This window comes from Lolium rigidum, chromosome 7 (genome assembly GCF_022539505.1).
Source record: "Lolium rigidum isolate FL_2022 chromosome 7, APGP_CSIRO_Lrig_0.1, whole genome shotgun sequence".
NCBI lineage: Eukaryota > Viridiplantae > Streptophyta > Magnoliopsida > Poales > Poaceae > Lolium > Lolium rigidum.
This window is the reverse complement of record NC_061514.1, coordinates 230,124,617-230,142,471: the sequence shown is the minus strand read 5'-3', so window position 1 is coordinate 230,142,471 and position 17,855 is coordinate 230,124,617. Positions and strand designations below refer to the sequence as shown.

The 17,855-nt window shown below is 43.5% G+C and overlaps 2 protein-coding genes across 2 annotated transcripts; both read right to left on the bottom strand.

Annotated features, from left to right (window-relative positions):
• Positions 1–602: 602 nt before the first annotated feature.
• On the bottom strand, positions 603–4,018 carry LOC124672526. Its single transcript, XM_047208744.1, has 6 exons — positions 4,013–4,018; positions 3,623–3,929; positions 3,197–3,513; positions 2,739–2,779; positions 1,917–1,978; positions 603–1,232 (listed from the first exon to the last, which is right to left on the bottom strand). The coding sequence occupies exons 1-6, from the start codon at positions 4,016–4,018 to the stop codon at positions 1,180–1,182; spliced, it is 786 nt and encodes a 261-aa protein (XP_047064700.1). The 3' UTR covers positions 603–1,179.
• Positions 4,019–4,109: 91 nt separating this feature from the next.
• On the bottom strand, positions 4,110–12,282 carry LOC124672525 (protein argonaute 18-like). Its single transcript, XM_047208742.1, has 21 exons — positions 11,467–12,282; positions 11,167–11,372; positions 10,917–11,081; positions 10,696–10,829; positions 10,221–10,330; positions 10,011–10,117; positions 9,752–9,887; positions 9,436–9,552; positions 9,221–9,328; positions 9,063–9,131; positions 6,388–6,510; positions 6,159–6,306; positions 5,957–6,078; positions 5,745–5,879; positions 5,552–5,655; positions 5,264–5,327; positions 5,059–5,179; positions 4,896–4,969; positions 4,698–4,792; positions 4,565–4,596; positions 4,110–4,331 (listed from the first exon to the last, which is right to left on the bottom strand). Exons 1-21 carry the CDS (start codon positions 12,280–12,282, stop codon positions 4,162–4,164), a joined length of 3,156 nt encoding a protein of 1,051 aa, XP_047064698.1. The 3' UTR covers positions 4,110–4,161.
• Positions 12,283–17,855: the final 5,573 nt, after the last annotated feature.

The following is a 17,855-nucleotide window of genomic DNA, read 5'->3' as shown; positions in this document are numbered from 1 at the left end:
TGCTACGTTATCCTACGGGGCGGTGGGGAGGCTTGACGGGGTGGCGACGGGCCGGCGAAAAGAGCCGGCGTGGCGACGAGGTTGCGGGACGACGAGATCGAGGGAGAGGGAAGTGGATCAGGAACTAGAGGGGAAGGGCAGCAAAACGTGGCCGGAGATTCTCCACCGTCGCCAATCACCACAACCATCCCGCGTACCTCGGATGTTTGTGGATCTGGGGGTTTTGCTCCGCCGCCGCCGAGCCCTCTCACCACGGCCAACGTCCTCGAACGCGTCAATCCGTGCGTCTCCAACGTCGACGCTCGTGCACTGCTTCTCCAACAAACCAGCAACATGAGCGGCCAGATGCTCCCGTTGGCCGGCCCGCTTGCCGCCGACGAGGGATTTTAGAGGTGGGAAAGGAGCGAGCATAGCAACGCAGGGAGAGACGAAAGGGGAATGAGGAGGAGCTGGCCCGATACCCAAACTTTGACCGGTCGGTGTATTTTGGACACTAGCATCACGTGCGTCCGGGCCGCACGATCATGATCCAACGAGCGCGGCGTGTGAGCACCGTGTAAGACACCACGGTGCCAAGGCATGAATTAGATTTTGCGAAATCGTTTCCCATCGGATTGCGATTGATAGTGTTTACCTAAACATAATCCCAAACATGTTGGATCACTGGAAATAGTAACATACTCCCTCCGTTCAGAAATATAAGACGTTTTAGCTTTTTCCGACCAGGTGAAAAACGTGTAAAATTACATCGCTGCCCCTGTCTAAATATGAATCGCAATCTCGTCGTCGTCTTCCAGCTCCGCCCCGAGCGTCTTCTTCTTCCAGATCCGCGCATACCTAGCGACTCCTCCACCCCGATCATCCAGAGCCCCAGGTCGCCTCATCGTCCACGCACTCGATCACCAGCTGGAGCCCGAGGTTTCCCAGGCCAGAGTGGATGGGCGGGAGCAGGGAACGGTGGAGGCGGGGCTGAGGGCATGGACCCTCGACGGCAGCGGGGAACGGGTGGTGGCGGCAGCCTCGCTGTGATTCTTCGTTTCTCCTCACCGCATTAATATGGTACTCCAGATTCACCGGCTTCTCCTCCTCGCCACGCCAGCAGCAACTTCTCTCCTGCCCATCAGCAGGAGCAGCTTGTCCTCGGCCCCAACAGTTCTCCGGTGCCCCAACATTAATTTGTCAGAAGAAATGGTCCTGCCAGACCTCAACTCTGGAAGGAGAAAATGGCCCTCCTAAGGAAGGCAATGAGAACATTCCTAAAGACAATGAATATATGAATTGTGCAGCCTAAATTGTGACCACAACTGTAATTGTGCAGCCTAATTCAACAGTACCAGTAACTTCTGGAGGAGTTCATGGTCATGATAACAAGCAATGCAAGTTTCAGCATTGTTAACAAGCAATATACTCCACTTCATGAACCCAAATAAGTTTAAATTCAGTGACATGTCATGTTTCCATGACTTAAATTTGATGAGACACTGAATCCAAATCAGTTTAAACTTCAGTTTAGCCTCCAAGATTGTACCTTGTTCAGGATAAATCCAAATCAGTTGAAATTTCCTTGTTCACCAGTTCATTTTGAGTTGATTGCAACTAACAAACCAAGTGGTAGCAGCAAATTAAACTAAAACATTTCATTACTTCTAGCAAAAACAGTACAATTAGTTCAATGTCGAGTCAATCAAATAGGGAATAGAAATAATTTATCTTCATATCACTTGATTACTTCTACCACAAACAGTTAAAACCTGTAAGCCGTCATATATGATAAAGACGGATTTGTTGCGTGACTACATGGTTGACAAGCACACTGTAGGAGAGTGCATGATTTACACCTATTAACAAGTTGACATACATCCCATCTCTAAAAGTACTGAAATTATAAAGAAGGATTTCACTGAGTTGGCATTTACCACATCCAATTCTGGCTCCTGCATTTACTGTTGATTTACTGAGTTCATGTCCAGTTGTCCATCTACAAAATATCAAATGAACTTTGTCAGGGGCAAACAAGGTAAATGCACATTGATGTTCAAAGTGCAGCAGAGCATATGTAAGCTTGGAAAGAGTACAGTCGGACATATGAAATCACACACTGCAGATGCTCCAATTACCAAGGCACGTGACACGTGACACAGTGACATTGAAAACAACTTTGCATAATGCATTTCAGACTAAAAAAACTTTGAGAAACAGTAAAAGTAAGGATGGAAGGTACATTGTTTGCATGGGAGCTAGCCCCTGCAATTCCATTTGCTTTTTCTACAACAACACTACCAGCTGAAGGTGATGAAACATCATCTCCAGCCTCTTTTTCTCCTAAAAAAAGAAATATTGATGCTTACTGAGTATTGACTGGATTTATTTTCCGAAACTTAAAGGTTGGCTAGGATCCTATATCTGAAAGAGTGACCCAATTTGAGAGTGTAAGAGTAAATAGTACTAGCACCAAATCAAGTTTCAGAAAAGTTCTTACAGATGATTTCTGTGATCAGTGCCTCAACTTTTTTTTGCAGCAGATGAAGCACTAAAAACAACAGTACTGATTTCTGCATTCAAGGTATGGTACAGTACTACGACTAAACTAGCAACACTAAGTTGTGCATCCTGAATTATTTAGCAAATGGATCATGCTTGACGATGTAGTCGATCACTCGTATAAGCATTTAACCAAAATTTTAACTGTACCGGAGGCGGAGGATGTTGTGGTGCCAGAATCGGGTGACGGCGCGCACCTGGGCCTCAAAGTCCTTGAGCTTGTCGGTGTCGCCAGTAGCTGATGTGCCAGACGTACATGAGAGAAAACAACATGTTCAAGCAAATCAAGCAAGCAAAATTTAGATATGGGACATGTATCTATGTGAGGCTCAGCTCAATTATGAAGAAGGACAGGAGCTCCCGGCTGATGATTTAAAATATAGCACACGTCACTGGTGTCAACATACATCTTCAGCAGAGTATGTAACCCAGGGTGATTCAGACATTCATAATCAGACTGGTCGCATGCAAGATTCATAGGTTTGGCCGAACTTTGAGCAGCAACGAAACAACTTATTGGTGATTTCGGTTTTCAGCTATGTTTTGTGGCAATTTCAACTCTAAAAATCTATTGGATTGGTTTCAATGTGGCATGAATTCAGCTGACGGAGGGTCTCATTCACCAAAGAGGAAGTGGTCGAGCCGTTGAGCCTACCGTTTGGGAAGTATGGGTAGCGCGTATCTTGTGTCCGGCCCGGGCAGGAGAGGAGGTGCAGCAGCTGACGAGGGAGACTAGGTTCCGTTGATGCACCTTCAGCAGCAGCCGCACCTCGTCGAGGAACTCGCGCGCTCCCTGCCGCGATTCCAGGGACAAACTCTTCACTGGAATCTCGTGCACGCTCTCCAGCACACCCTGTGAATTTAGGTGAAGTGAAGCGCACAGAGAAAAGGAGGTTGCGAGGTGCTTGCTTGCCTCAAAGATGGGGGAAGCCGCCGCGGTGGAGCAGATTGCTGTCGGAAAATCCGGCGGTGGCGGCCTCCAGCCCAGACAGGTCGATGAAGAGGCTCAATGGTACCCCGACCGGACTCGCCAATGCCACCATCGTCGTTACCCACAGATCCAGCTCATAAATATGTGACCTTTGACCTCGAAAGAAAGAGGGGATTCCTGCAGGAAGAAAGGCAGCGGTGGAGAGAGAGAGATGAAGATGTCGGGAGAGAGAAGGAGGGTAGAGTTGAAGGCGATGCGAGCCATGGAGTGGTGGCGACGCGGGCCATGGAGGGACGGCGACGTGGGTGACGAAGAGGAAGCCGGCGACGAAGGGGAGGAAGCGGTGCGACGCAAGAAGAGTGAGCGGTACCGTAACCCGACCAATACACAAGGGTAAAATGGAAACTCGGAAAAAAATTTGTGCGTGACGAAATTTCAACGTCGAAACCCCCAACGTCTTATATTAAAAAACGGAGGGAGTACATAATAAGACTTAAAGTTCATCAAATCAACAGAAATGGAACAAAATAATGTTCAGACATCCATGTGTATTCCTAGAAGGAACGCCAATAACAATAATTTTCAAACATCCATGTGTATTCCTAGAAGGAACGCCAATATTTAAAGATGTTCTCCAGGTCTTATCCTTCAAAGACCAAGCTCTTCGGGTTTCTTCAGGTTTAGAGGGACTAGCAGTAGAACATGAGCCTTTTCAGCTCATCTTTGATCTCAGGAAGTGGCTTCATCACACCAGGTGGAGCTGCACTGCTTGAGCTTACCTCAGATGCAACATCCGAGCCCAGGGTTTGGTAGAATCGAGCTCGGAATGCGAGTTTATGAGCATAGTATGCAGGAGGAGCTGTGACAACACAAGCAAAATATGTTAACAGCTGCTACAAACATCAGTCAACGTTGCACAAGATGATAGTTGTAATGGCTAGCTAGTGTTGCATTGTTGTAAACTCGTAACCATCAATTCGCACAGTTTATCGTTTTATGTTATGGAACCACGAAAATAATGTTCATTGCAAAATACATGAATAGCTTTAAAGCCTCTCCAGGATGAGACAGCTGACAGAAAGAGTGCCATACCAGTCGACACCGAGCGCGTGCAACTTGCATACCTGAGAAAGGCATAACAGAGAAATGTTCATACTATTGAACACTACAATATGCAACACACACACACACACACACACACAACGAAAGGTAAGAGCATTCTTACGTGTAGCATAGGTTGTTTGTAAGAGACTGAAGGGCATCAGCAGTGAAGTTATTGTCATCTCGCAGGATATGGTAATGCGTAGGACGGCTTGTTCCCTGCATTTTAATAGTTCCACCATTCGCTAAGATGATATCATCAAAAATAAAGAAAAACTATGGTCACATATCTTTCAATCAACCACTGTGCCAGTAACATTACCTTGATCCCAGCATGGCTGCATAGGAAGAAATCAAACTCAGTTGGGTGGCATATCTTCGTATCAACCACTGTGCCTGCAATTTTTTTAAAAAAAATGTAAGAAAAATCATCTCGTCCAAATCAAATAAACTTCATATATTTGGATCATGCTTTGCGAAGTAACCTGGAAGAACATTTCCAGCCGTGTCTTGATTGGAATCACTTGGGAACAGTCTTGTGTGATGCCTCTTCTGCACCACTATGAAGGTAATAGGTGCCTTCTCATTGTATAAAGACTTCCATGCCTGAACCAAGGGATTGTGATTAATGAATTTCGCTACTAATATGTCGAGACACCGAAGAAAATGTCCATCAAATTAGTAGATCACCTTTTCAATCTCCGGAATTTCCTTCTCCAAAACCTGTCTGAACTGTCCCTCACTTACACCATCCCTAGTGAAAACAAGTATAGTGCGTTGGTTGGCATGGTGATCAATAGAACCCAAATCAGAACAAGTCAGAAATTATTTACCTATAGAATATCAGCTGTTGTGGCCTCTGCTTAGATTCCCTTTGGAATGAAAGGAGGAGTTTCCTGAAAGGGAAAAAAAGAGTAAGCAACTACCCTTGTGTGGTATGCACATTTAAAATTTAGGTGAACCTCATAAGGATCTTACTTAACAATGTCCTCAAGGCCTTGGATAAGCTCTTCGCGGTGACCTTGTGCGTGAACATCACCATGATACTTGGTTACCTCAGGCCAGTCTTGGGAAGCAACAACCTAAATGGGAATCCCACAAACCAAAAAAATAAATGAAGAAAAGAAACTAGAGTATTTTCTTTCTAATTACTAAAGAAAATATATCTTACAGCAGCAATGGAAGGGGCAGAATCATCTAGAGCATTAGGATGAGTAACATCGGCGCCAAATATAATGGTCGGCTTGTTTGAAACAACTGGTAAACTTGCTGGTATATCAGCAAATACTGAATTCCTTCCCCCACACTGTCAAGATGGTAAATCATTTCAATGTGGAATAACAAGCTTTGTTAAACAACTTTGATAATTTTAATTGAGTTTACCTTGGCATTGATCTTTAGAGCAACATTTGCAAGACACTGAGGAGATGAGTTCAAGACATTTTTCCGTAGACAACACTGCGACATCACACCAATGTCTGTTTCACAGATCCTTTTAATATCACCTGCCGTATAAAATTACATCAGGCATGTGATATGTAATAATAAAATCAGTAAAAGACTCAATTCTGTGATAAGATATAACCATATAGGCTGCCATTTTTATCTGGCAGCAGAGCAACTAAGAGGTCAATCTTTTGAACTGCCCGCGCTTGCAGACATATCTCCTTGAGAGCAGCTTCAACTTGTTCAGGACGAACATAGGATATTTTAGGATTCCCATCTTGGAAGCTCTTCAAATCAAAGTGAAATACTTAGAATTTCAAGAAAACTTGGGTCGGAACACAATCACAAGGGATAATAAGAAAAAATACCAGTCCGGTAGTGCGGCACATGGCACTCAGATTGAAGCAGAATTGACCAGCGTCATCCAGAGACAAATTATGACAAAAGTTTACACATAGCCAATTCACAACCTTGGCACCATTTACAACTTTCTGCACATCGAAGTGAAATACTTAGAGAGTGTAGACAACTCAAAAGAATTATGTGCAATACGAACCATACTTTCAGTACCATGGGAAAACCAGAAGAAATCCGTAAATGTAAAGGATGGAATGGTGCCAAGGGGTTACTATGTATAACATAGGAGAAAACTTAAAAACACCAATTGCTATTAAATCTTGTGAACTACGTAGAAGCCAACAGAATACCATGCAGACGTTTGAAGAACAAAATTAGAGAATAGAAAGGGGAGTTCGATGTAGCAAAGACTCATGGGTGGTTCTAGCTTGGTCAATTTAAAAGGACAACTGGCAGATACCAACCTCCACTCTACCGAGGATCCTGAACTTGCCACAAACCTTAAATGGGTGTTGACATGTTTTGAACAAATATCTGGCATGAGAATTAATTACTCAAAACGTGAATTAATCCCTCTCTGTCTGTGAGGAGGATGACATCACTGTTTTTCCTAATATTTTGGGGTGTGTTGTTGGCACCTTTAGTTAGGAATCGGTTTGTGTTATGAGAAGCATAGGAGAGAAGATGTTCAATCCCTCGTAGGCAAAATTCTCAAAAGAATTGCTGGCTGAAGGGGCAAACTTCTCTCTAATGCGGCTAGGTTAACTTTAATTAAGGCTTGTCTAGCCAGCATTCCCATTTACCTTCTTTATTTTCCCAAGTTTCGAAAGTGGCAATCTCATTAAGACTCAGATGTCAAATTGCCTCTGGAATGGTTTTGACGGGCATTGGAAACTCCATTTAACAATTCGGAAACCAATCTATAAAAAAAAATTGGTGGACTATAGATATCTGACTTAGCGAATGTTTACTTGAGACTTCTCAGTTCCTCGATTAAAAGATATACTAAAGATGAAGGGAAATTTTGGAAAACTTGAGTTGATGCCAAATACGAAACTTGCAGTCCCAATAACTTCTGCAGTAAAACTGCAGGTTTCACAGTTTTGGAAAGGTGAGGTGGGCTGTGCAGAATGTTAAATTTGGTTATAGATGGAAGATAGTGAAAGGTGAAAAAGTTAGATTATGGGAAGACACCTGGTGTGGAACTTCTCCATTAGCACAACAATTCTTTGAATTATATGTTTTATGCAACGAACAAAATAATACTGTCCAACCAATTGGGATGGCAGTAATTTTAGGCTCACATGTAGGAGGAACATTTCTGCTTCCTATAGGCAACAATAGTATGAGATGGAGAGTGTTGCTACTGGCAGCTTTTTCTCTGATGATACTGATGCAACAAAGGAGAATACTCCACATCATCTCTTTATGTTGTTGTTAATTTTGGTGGTGTGACATCATCTTCATTCTCCGCCCCAGAGCACAAATTTTTCCCTGGCTCTTGTCTCAGAATAAACTAATGACTAGAGATAACTTTAAAAAGATAAATATGAACAAACCTGAATGCTGCATTTCTTGTGCTGAAGATGAATCGATTCACCATTTATTTTTCCAGTGCATTGTAGCTAAACAAATTTGACAGATCATTTCTGACATCTTTTATGTTCCCCTTGGAAATGATAACTTGGCTTCGCAAAATTTTGGGTAGCTAATAAAAAAACCGTGCAGTCTTGAGTTCAGTTTGTGCTGCTACTCTCTGGTGTATTTGGAAATTTAGGAGTGACATGATCTTTAACGGTCAACTTTCACTAAATTTGCACCAGATTTTCAGGATGGTACTGAATTCAGTCAAGAGATGCAGAATCGTCTTCAAGCCACATGTCTACAGCCGTTATAGATGCAAGTGAGCCAATATAAGGGTACCATCAACCCTCCAAAAAATGAAGTTAATTTTTTTATGACATCATCATAGTTACTTCAGTTTTTGCACCAAAGAGAGGTAGAGGGTACCCTAATAGTGACCTACTTGCATCTCTAACAGCCGTCTACCTGTTCTGTGGACATGTGTTGCAGATCCTGAAGGACTTCGAGTGGACGGGTGGCTGATGGGCTCAGAACTCCTACCGAGGAGTCCATCAATGGATGAAGATGATCGCAGCTCCTCTCCGGTCCCCAAGAAACCTGCAATGCAGGGTATCTGGACTACTACGTCTACCCTTGAGGCTGCATTGATCATCTCGCCTATCTAGGCTGCTCCCCATAGTGCTTTTTCTTGCAGCCGGTGTGGATGCACCTGTGGCTTTGTACATTTGGTTTTTAGTCTCTGCCATTACAGCTTGTAGCTTTTGGTCATCTCTGGCTGTTTAAGCCTCTCAGACATGCTTGCGTACTGTAAGACCAAGACATGTGCTCTATGTGTGTTTTGTTAATGCTATCAATGGAACCAGGGATGGAGATCGCTGGTGATCTAAAAAATAACTGGCATCTAAGCCGACTAATCAGTATAAAACCATCAGCGAAACTAGTACTTAAGAAAAATAACATGACAAAATGTGAGTTGTGTTCTGCGAGGATGTTCTTGAGATATTCACCACTATAGCACATTTCAAGCATACAAAAAATATCAATGGTACTTTAAAAAATCATCTCTAATGTATTGGGAATGTTTGAATTACTCGTAATATACCTTTCCGACCATGTTCCACTTCCCATTATTTGGGACGCATTTGTTAGAGCCAGAACCATAGTACTTAAGCTGCAACAAGAAAAATCAAACACGAGCTGATTAGAAAAGTACTACAAAATGGAAAAGAACGGCACAGCAAATATTGGAAGTAAGGTTACCACTGGAGCAGTCAGAATTCTGGCCTGAACAGAAGTTGGATTATAGTCAACTTCTATACCAAATTCATTTGCACGTTTGGTGCTATTGTAATTGTTTTTTTGGACAATCTAAGCAAAAGGGAACACAAGGATTAGTAAAAGTTCAAAATGTGCTTCCTCATGCTTTCATCTGACACAATATTACACACACACACAAATACAGCAGAAGAAATTACTTTGTGAATGGATGTCTCACGCGCAGATGGACGCTTGCAGGTTATCGCCATCATATTAGTAACCTGAGTTTCATCCAGCTTCTTTTGGTACCGCTGTCCCAAAACTATATTGCAAACCTAAAGTGCAATTGGAAGTGTATTGTAATTATGACATATGCAGGGTAAAAATGTATAGAACATATGAAATCCAAGTAGAAGTGTATAAAACATGTGGATGGTAAAAAATGTAGAGAGGACGTGGAATACTAATGGAAGTGTGTAGGAGATATATTGAAGTGGAAGGTTTATAGAAAATTTGAAGTGCATTTGCACGAACCTCCATTGGTAGATAGTTTGGTTTCTGCTCTGTACCAACTTGCAGGCATGGGAGAAAATCGTAACGTAGTTGCAGGTTGTAGGTTTCTCTAAAGTATTCCTTGACAGTCTTGGATACGCCAGTTGACGATTCGAACCTAGGAATTTTGGCATACACGCAAAACAATTATGAGAATAAGTGATGCTAGAGGATTAGATGGCACAACTTCTACTGAGTAGGATAATTTGTCTCAGCATTACGGAAAAGAGTAAGTTCCTACCTCAAATCTCTGGTAGACTGCTTTGTCAAGCCAGAAATGCGGTATTTTCTGCGCATCTCTCCTCGGTGCGTGACTTCAATCCTCAAACCCCTGAGGGCCTTCTTTATCTACAGATCGAGGAGACGTGAAACAGTGAACTACACACTACAACATCAAAAACTTGATGCAGTACGATTGGTAAGGAAGTACATGGTAGGAAAATATGCATACCTTCACATAATCATAATCAGTAATACTGTTTATGACACCGTTTCTCTTCAGAATCTCTCCCACAAAGTCAATCAACGGCATTGCTTGAACGAAAGCAGTGGAAGACACGTCTGCAATCGAAAATGTGCAGTACATTTATTTGTATAAGGCTGCGACAATAGCTCTGAGTACAGAGAACTCTCATCCTATGACGGATGACACCGTAAATGGCACAGCAGCGTGTTTAGACAGCAAGCTTCTTCTTATCAGTACTACAATTAGTAAGCATGTAACTAATTTAAAATTTCTTATTGTCAGAAAATACAGATTAAATCACTTGCATGTTGGTTCCTAAAACCATCTGAAATCAAAGTACTCGTGAGGCAGCAACATAGCCATATTTTGCCATCATTCACTGAAGCGCCCTAGCCTGGCTGCACTTTTGAACATGTTGCAGGTAAGTCGAAACAAAGTGTAAGAAACATATCTGACTGACCTATGTTTAGAGACAATCCACTCTGGGTAGGTCTGATACTCTGGTAGAACCCCGCCCATCCTTGAATACCCAGGCCTAGGTTCGTGGGCCTCTCAATCTTCCACGAGAAGAAGGACCGACCTACCTTGACGTACCTGCACAAAAGTAAAGTGAGTTCCCATCCGAAATCAAGAGTGCAAAGTGATATAGTTAGTAGATAAAGAGGCAAGGGAAGTTGTTACTCCATGTCATTGCGCTCGTTGAGCACGATGTCCCGCAGAACAATGTCGAGGACCGTCAGCGCCTGCGCTGGTATGTCTGTCGAGAACCCAGCCATGAGCATCTGGAGCTGCTGCAGGCTGACCAAGTTGGTGTGCTTGATTGTCACGTTATATTTTTTCTCCCTCCTACAAACAGGGGACACCTGATGAGATGATCTTGTCGACCAAAACTTGATGTTTGCAAATGTGTTGCACTCCTATCTGAGTTTACCTTGGGCCAGATGAACCTATCTTGTCAGACAAGGTGACCTCGAACTCCTTGCTGTTGAAGGGCAGCTCGCCGGCCGTGTACAGGATCTTGCGGCCATCGTAAGCGGGGAGGCGACCACCGAGGCTGGTGTGCTGGTGCTCGGACACAAGACTCGACATGACAACTCGGTAAACGCTCGGCAGGGTCGGCTCCGGCGAGATGGCCACCTGAAATCAAGAAGCACATAACAGTGATCAGTGCAAGCCTGGGGAGAAAGTAGGGATGAATGGAGTTGATGCTGGCAGATCGAGAAGAGCATACGTCGTATTGGTGCAGGCCCTTGTCAACGAGGCCGACGAAGAAGTGGTTCGCCCTCAACACGCAGGACCTCCCGGCGGTGCCAAACCCGGGGCGCGCCGGGAACGTCGGCTCAGCACGGTTGATGTCCAGCCCCTTGAACTGCTCCCGGAGCTGGGCTGCCTCAGCGGCGTAGCGATCCGATAGAGGAGGACCCGTGGCTTGGTGCAGATTCGGGACGGGTTGGTTCTGGCCTCCTCCTCGGCCGCCGCCGTAGTTGTTGCCGCCCTGATAACCACCACGGCCGCCGCCGTAGTCGTTGCCGCCCTGCTGGTACCCGCCACGGCCACGGCCTCGGCCTCGGCCGCCATCGCCACCTCCTTGATAGCCACCACGGCCGCCACCGTAGTCGTTGCCGACCTGGTAATCCCCACCACGGCCGCGGCCGTAGTCGTTGCCGCCCTGCTGATAGCCACCACGGCCTCGGCCGCCGCGTCCGCCATCGCTATCCCCTTGGTAGCCACGGCCGCGGCCTCCACCATCACCGCCGCCTTGGTAGCCACGTCCTCGGCCACGGCCACCACCATCGCCGCCGCCTTGGTAACCCTGGTACCCACGTCCTCGACCCCCGCCGCCGCCATCGCCTTGGTAGTAGCCACGGCCATGGCCGCCACCATCACCGCCCCCTTGGTTGTACCCGCGCCCGCGGCCAGCGCCGCCATCAGCATTGCCGCCACCGCGGCCTCCGTAGTACTCCCCGCCGCCGCCGACGCCGCCATAACCCACCTGAGCGGCGTTGGGGTTCGCCCGCCCCCCGCTGCGCCCCCCTCGACTCGCCATGGCGGCTCACGAAGCGCACACGCGTAATGGATCGCCGGATTACGGCCGCCACGAAGACGAAGCAACCCACGCGTGCACCAACCGACTCTCTGCCTGCGTCCTGAAATAAAGCCGATATTTATGTTAGGTTTTCTTGACAAATCGTTTAGATTCTTCGTGATATATGGCAAATAAAATCTGGGGCAGTTATGGCCGGGAAAACCGAAACGTTTGCTTCCAAACATTCAAGTGCTTAATATTCGCATGTTTCCAAACAGAAAATATAGGTTTGGCATAAATACACAATTAGCAAGGAATGTGAAGCACAAAGAGTTCTACACTACCATAGTAGATTTGGCATAAATAAATTACTGTGATAACAAGGAATGTGAAGCACCAATAGTTCTACAGTACGAGCGGATTCAATGAGAATCAAATCGTGTTAGGGGTATAACCAAATGTCGTACGTGTCTTTGTATATGTGTAGATGTGTAGAATACATACAGAAGATATTGCTGAATACAAAAATGTAACTTTGACTATCAGTAAACACAAAGATGTTTAGATTGGAAGGTAAAGATCCTCGCAAAAAAAAGAAAGATTGGAAGGTAAAGATATACTCAAGATATTACATATGTAACCAAAGGTAAGTTGGGGGTTTCCAAGCCCATCGAGATCATCAATCAAATTAACTTTGTAACCCATATATATTATTCTAAATTGCTATACGATCTTGTCAATTTCCGTAAACCCAATAACATGTCGCTTAGTTTCCTTTGGAGTTTACATTAGACCGTCTTTTGACGTTCCCTACCTATTCTAAACGATTCAACAAACTCTAATGGTCACACTGAAATCCATGTATGTAAAACAAGAAATAAAATCAAGCTTGTGAACAAGTGTGATCTATCAGCTAGTTGAAAGTTGTATCAGACACACATATATAAATGTAGGGATCAATCCAAATAATATGTACCAAACATATGAATATGGTAGCTTTGAGATACAAAAATAAATTCCTTGATCATAAACACGAAATTAAATAGTATAAATTTTGTTTCCCTCGGCATAGTCCTCAAAGAGTCACATGAAGAAGATATTGTCATAAACAAAATAAGGGGAAAGATCCAAACACATTAAAAGATTTGTCACATAAACGTGTTGCTTATGATAATATATCAATGTCAAGAGAATTAAACAAGGACAAAATCCAATCTAGGGGGAAAGAAAACGACGTAAATCTAACATGCGCAAGTATATGATAATAAGAAGATAACAAATGAGGAATTAACATTGAAGGGGAAAATTTTATTATTACATATTATATCAAGGAACTTCAAGCTGGCTAGCGGAGAGCCTGATCTCGGTCTTTGCAACTTTGTTCCAAATATTGTTCTTTCAAGTTCCAAACCCCGTATGAGAGGGGAGTTTATAAACATTGAAAGGAACGGAAATAGGTCTCCATTAGCCCATTGTAACCCACCCCATGGGCACCTAAGCATCTAGGACGTTCGATTAGGACACAACAGCCAAAATCATAAGGGGGTAAAATCTATAAACCCTGCCCCAAGTCCCATGTCGTCGCGCCCCTGACCTCGTACATCTTGTCCTCGCTAGGGTTGTGTGCATATGAAGAGGGTCATGGTGACCATACTAGGCACAGGCCAGTATTTCTAAAATTTAAAAGGAAACTAATAACGTATATGGCCCATTTAATATGACCCATATCCTAATCATTAGTATAAAACATACCAATATGGCATCTTCGATATAGGGAAAGAAATTAGTTGGTCGTAAAAAAAAAGAAATAGTATAAACCTTTTCCCGTAGTATAGTCCTCAAAGAGGCACATAAAGAACAAACTATCAAACAAACTAAGGATAAAGATCTAAACACAAGAATAGATCTATTCCGTAAAGGTTGTATTTATCAGAATATTCAATGACCAAAGAGTTAAACAAGGAAAATCTAATCCATGAGGAAAGAAAACGGCGTGGATCTAACATGGACAGGTACATGATAATAAGAAGAAGAACATCAAGGGGGTTAACTATTGAGGAAAAGGGACATGTTCATGATTACCTCAAATCAAGCAAATATGATGGAGGAATTGTAGACTGGCTAGCGGCAGGCGTGATCTCGATCTCTGTGGCTTTGTTCCAGATCTTGGTCTTTCGATTAGCAAACCTCATACCCGAGTGGGTTTTATAGGAGGGGAGAGGAATAGAACTAGGTCATACTGGGGTAGCCCGCCCAATTGGCTATGAAGCATCTAGGCCGTTCAATTTGGACACAACGGACGAAATCATGTGGGGGAACGTCAAATATAAACCCTAGTTTGGGCTATCTCCCTACACACAACATGTCACCCGCCGCCGCCGCTGACCTAGCACATGTTATCCTCGCTAGGGTTGTGTGCATATGCGGGGGGTCACGGTGACAATATTGGGTAGTGGCCCAATCTCTATGAAATGCAAATTTACAACATGTATGGCCCATTTAGTAAGACCCATGTCCTAATTCTCAACATTAGCATTGGTCGGGAGTACGAATTCGCCATGTGGCCCATTCTACCGCTCACATCGTGATCTCTATTGGGTTGGCTGGTCTGAGTTGACGTGGGCCCATGTGCATTATTTCCTCCCTAGAATGATGGTCAAGATTTTTTATTGGTTGTGTAATCCTATCTATAATATTATATAGATACAAGCAGTATAAAGGCGCTGCCCAAAACATAAGGTCGGTTATGTAGTAGAGCTGGTAGGAGGACTGCAAAAGTTGGTCCCTCTAAAAATACGTATGGATCTTTCAAGTATTTTCCTATAGTTCAAAACACCAGTCCAAACACGTAGAATCTCTTACCCATGATCACACCTCCCTCGTCCTAATCCGGCCTATATCTAAGCCCATCACCCTTTTTGGTGAAATGTTGGGCCTGAAGGTCGTCATATCAAGATGCCACACTTGTGGTCAAGTAAGGAACAATTAGAAACTTTCAATCACAACATCTTTCTTTGCACCACAAGTCACATGGCACAACCGCAATATACCTCCCAAATTGTCATCTGCTGAAGTAATGATGGTTGTGTTGTCTCATCTAGTTATAAATTCATAGATATAATAGAATCACAATGAGTAGTGCTCAAGATTCAGGGTTGTTGTATCAAGATGCGGCATCTAAGATCATGGGGAAACCACTAACATAGGAATCCCACCCACACCATCTGTCTCAACCCTACAAGTGACACGCCGTCGCTGCTTCTCCTTACCTAGAGCATCAACACCTCATGAGGGTAGAGTGGTCCCATGTAATTACTATCATACAAATAAGAATGGCACGAGGAGCCAAGACTAATTACCCAGAGTTTAAGGTTGACAGGTCCACATGCAACATTTAAGGCCATGTAGGAAGCGCCATGCTATGTGTTACCTTTGTTAAGCCTACAAGTTCCATGTTTCCGCTAACGACCATTGCCTTGCACATATTTCTCTCTTGAGGTCCTCTTGGGTCCACTGAAGATTTCATAACTCTTGAAGGGACATTAGGAGTTGGCAAGATCTCAAAGCCGTCCAATGGGGTGCAAAAAACACAAATGATGTATACACTACCTAATAAGCACACCTTACATGATCTGTCTCCACCCTTCGAGTCCATTATTGTTGATGTCCTCGCACATCTTTCATGCATGAGATTCTTGTGTTCCTACACAACATTATATATATTATGCAGCTCGTGTGGGCATAGAGCCAGGGCAGATGCACCACTGTCTCTAATGTCTTATAGGGCACATGAATCGAACAATATCGAATCCAGGGAGATCGGATTTTTAGGTGTGGTACTACTTGAGCATAAGAAGGAGCGAGAACGGTCATGTTGCATACGGTGAGCCAAATCTTAGGGCCCCACTTCAAATATTTTAGTCCACCGAGTTAAAGATTTATTGTCTACCATTGTTTGGAATATGATAGTTTGTTAGTATTGAATCTGGCTTTCCATAGATGTGGTGGAAGAGACAGACCATTGTACACAATGTTTTTAGCCTACTCATATGCATGGAATGTTACTCCCATTTCACCATGCCAACCAAGTTATTGAACTCATGTGTGTGACATTCACTTAACAATGCATTTCATTGTTAAAAATGGAAAAGGTTGAAGTAAAATAAAATTTGTGTCTTCCAAAGAAGGAGTATAAATATTTGTATTACTGAGTGAATGCTCCACCGCCATTTGATTAGCCTCATTGAGATGGAGAGGGAATGGAAAGACGAGAATAAAGGAGAAAAAATAATGGGGTGGCCAACAAAGAGGGAAAAAGGGTGTTAAAACCCCACTTAAGTGGCAAAGAGTCATCCTCGTTTACACACTTAAAAGGCCAATCAAGTTGTAGAGAAGATTAATGTACGTTCTAAAAAACTTGTCTATTAACTAGTTCTGTGTTTGGGAATGAGAACCTTGTAGCGTATGCCAAATTGACGTCAGACCGGGAGTAGTTCTTAAACCATTGAGCGCGTTCTAGTTCTTAGCCCTTAATTTCAAATTACAACATTTAGCAACATTTAGTGAAAAAAGATCAGCTTTACCCCCATCTAAGATTTTGGGAGTGAGCCGCCATGTGGGTCTTGGGCGTCAGTTACATGTGTCATGCCACCTTGCAGTTTCTCTCCTAGCTTTTTTTGCGCCCGCGCCAATTCTCCTCTATTCACCCAAAGCAGCCAAATTGAAGTTGCGACTCAAAAAAATACACAAATACAATAGGGAAAGACTTCCTGTAGTGTCATTTTCTATTAAATAAATGGGACATATTTACATGGGTTCCAGTCCTTATTACAAACTCATAGAGTATCAATCGAGCATTGCATCCCCTCTTTCAGACTAGGCTTACCTCTATACATAGTTAAGGTGAAAAAATATTTAAATATGATAGTACATATATGGGTATCTGGCTCATTTCCATTGAAAATATCATCATTTCGTTGGTCACATAAGCTCCAACATCAGTACATAAGCTCCAGAATCCAGTGATGAGTATCTCCATAAAAAAAAGGCATATGTCCATTTTGCCTCGGTTATCATGTGATGGATATTTGTATCCACATCCCACCCTTAATTTGGGTTAGTTGGATAAAAAGCGATTCGGTAGCGGTAAAAAAAAATCCAAGAGTCGTAACACTTCGTCTCGGTTCGTCCATGTCACGAAAGGTGAACTTGTTTCTGGGCTGGGAAAATGATAGGACAAAAATTGCAACGTGGCAGACCACGTGTATCTGACATCCTGGACACACCATGGAGACCGCTCCTAGTCTTACTAGTTCTACATTGTGTTGTACCATTTCGTAGTGCTACTCGGATCTTGGATTCAGTTAACTCGACCGGAAGTCTGCAACGCATCTATGACTTGTTACATGTTTTGTTGTTGGAAAGTAGCTTTGGTAGATGGGTTTTAGCTTTTTAGTAAAGTCTAGTCGTTTGTTCCACCGTTACATGGTTTGGTATGTAAACATAGGATATGAACCTGAGTTTCTCCCATTTCAGAAATGAAATTGGGGCCATGAGGCCCTTTTAGCGAAAAAAAAAAGTCTCAAATGACTCTA

Excerpts from the sequence above, each read along its gene's own strand:
- LOC124672526 (XM_047208744.1), bottom strand. Across the intron at positions 2,780-3,196 it reads CTACCCATACTTCCCAAACG|CTACTGGCGACACCGACAAG; the intron begins GTAGGCTCAACG and ends CTGGCACATCAG. Across the intron at positions 1,233-1,916 it reads AGGAGCCAGAATTGGATGTG|GAGGGCCATTTTCTCCTTCC; the intron begins GTAAATGCCAAC and ends TGCCTTCCTTAG.
- LOC124672525 (XM_047208742.1), bottom strand. The coding sequence starts at position 12,282 with ATGGCGAGTCGAGGGGGGCGCAGCGGGGGGCGGGCGAACCCCAACGCC. Across the intron at positions 9,132-9,220 it reads GAATTCTGACTGCTCCAGTG|CTTAAGTACTATGGTTCTGG; the intron begins GTAACCTTACTT and ends TTCTTGTTGCAG. Across the intron at positions 5,180-5,263 it reads AAATTCCGGAGATTGAAAAG|GCATGGAAGTCTTTATACAA; the intron begins GTGATCTACTAA and ends CCCTTGGTTCAG.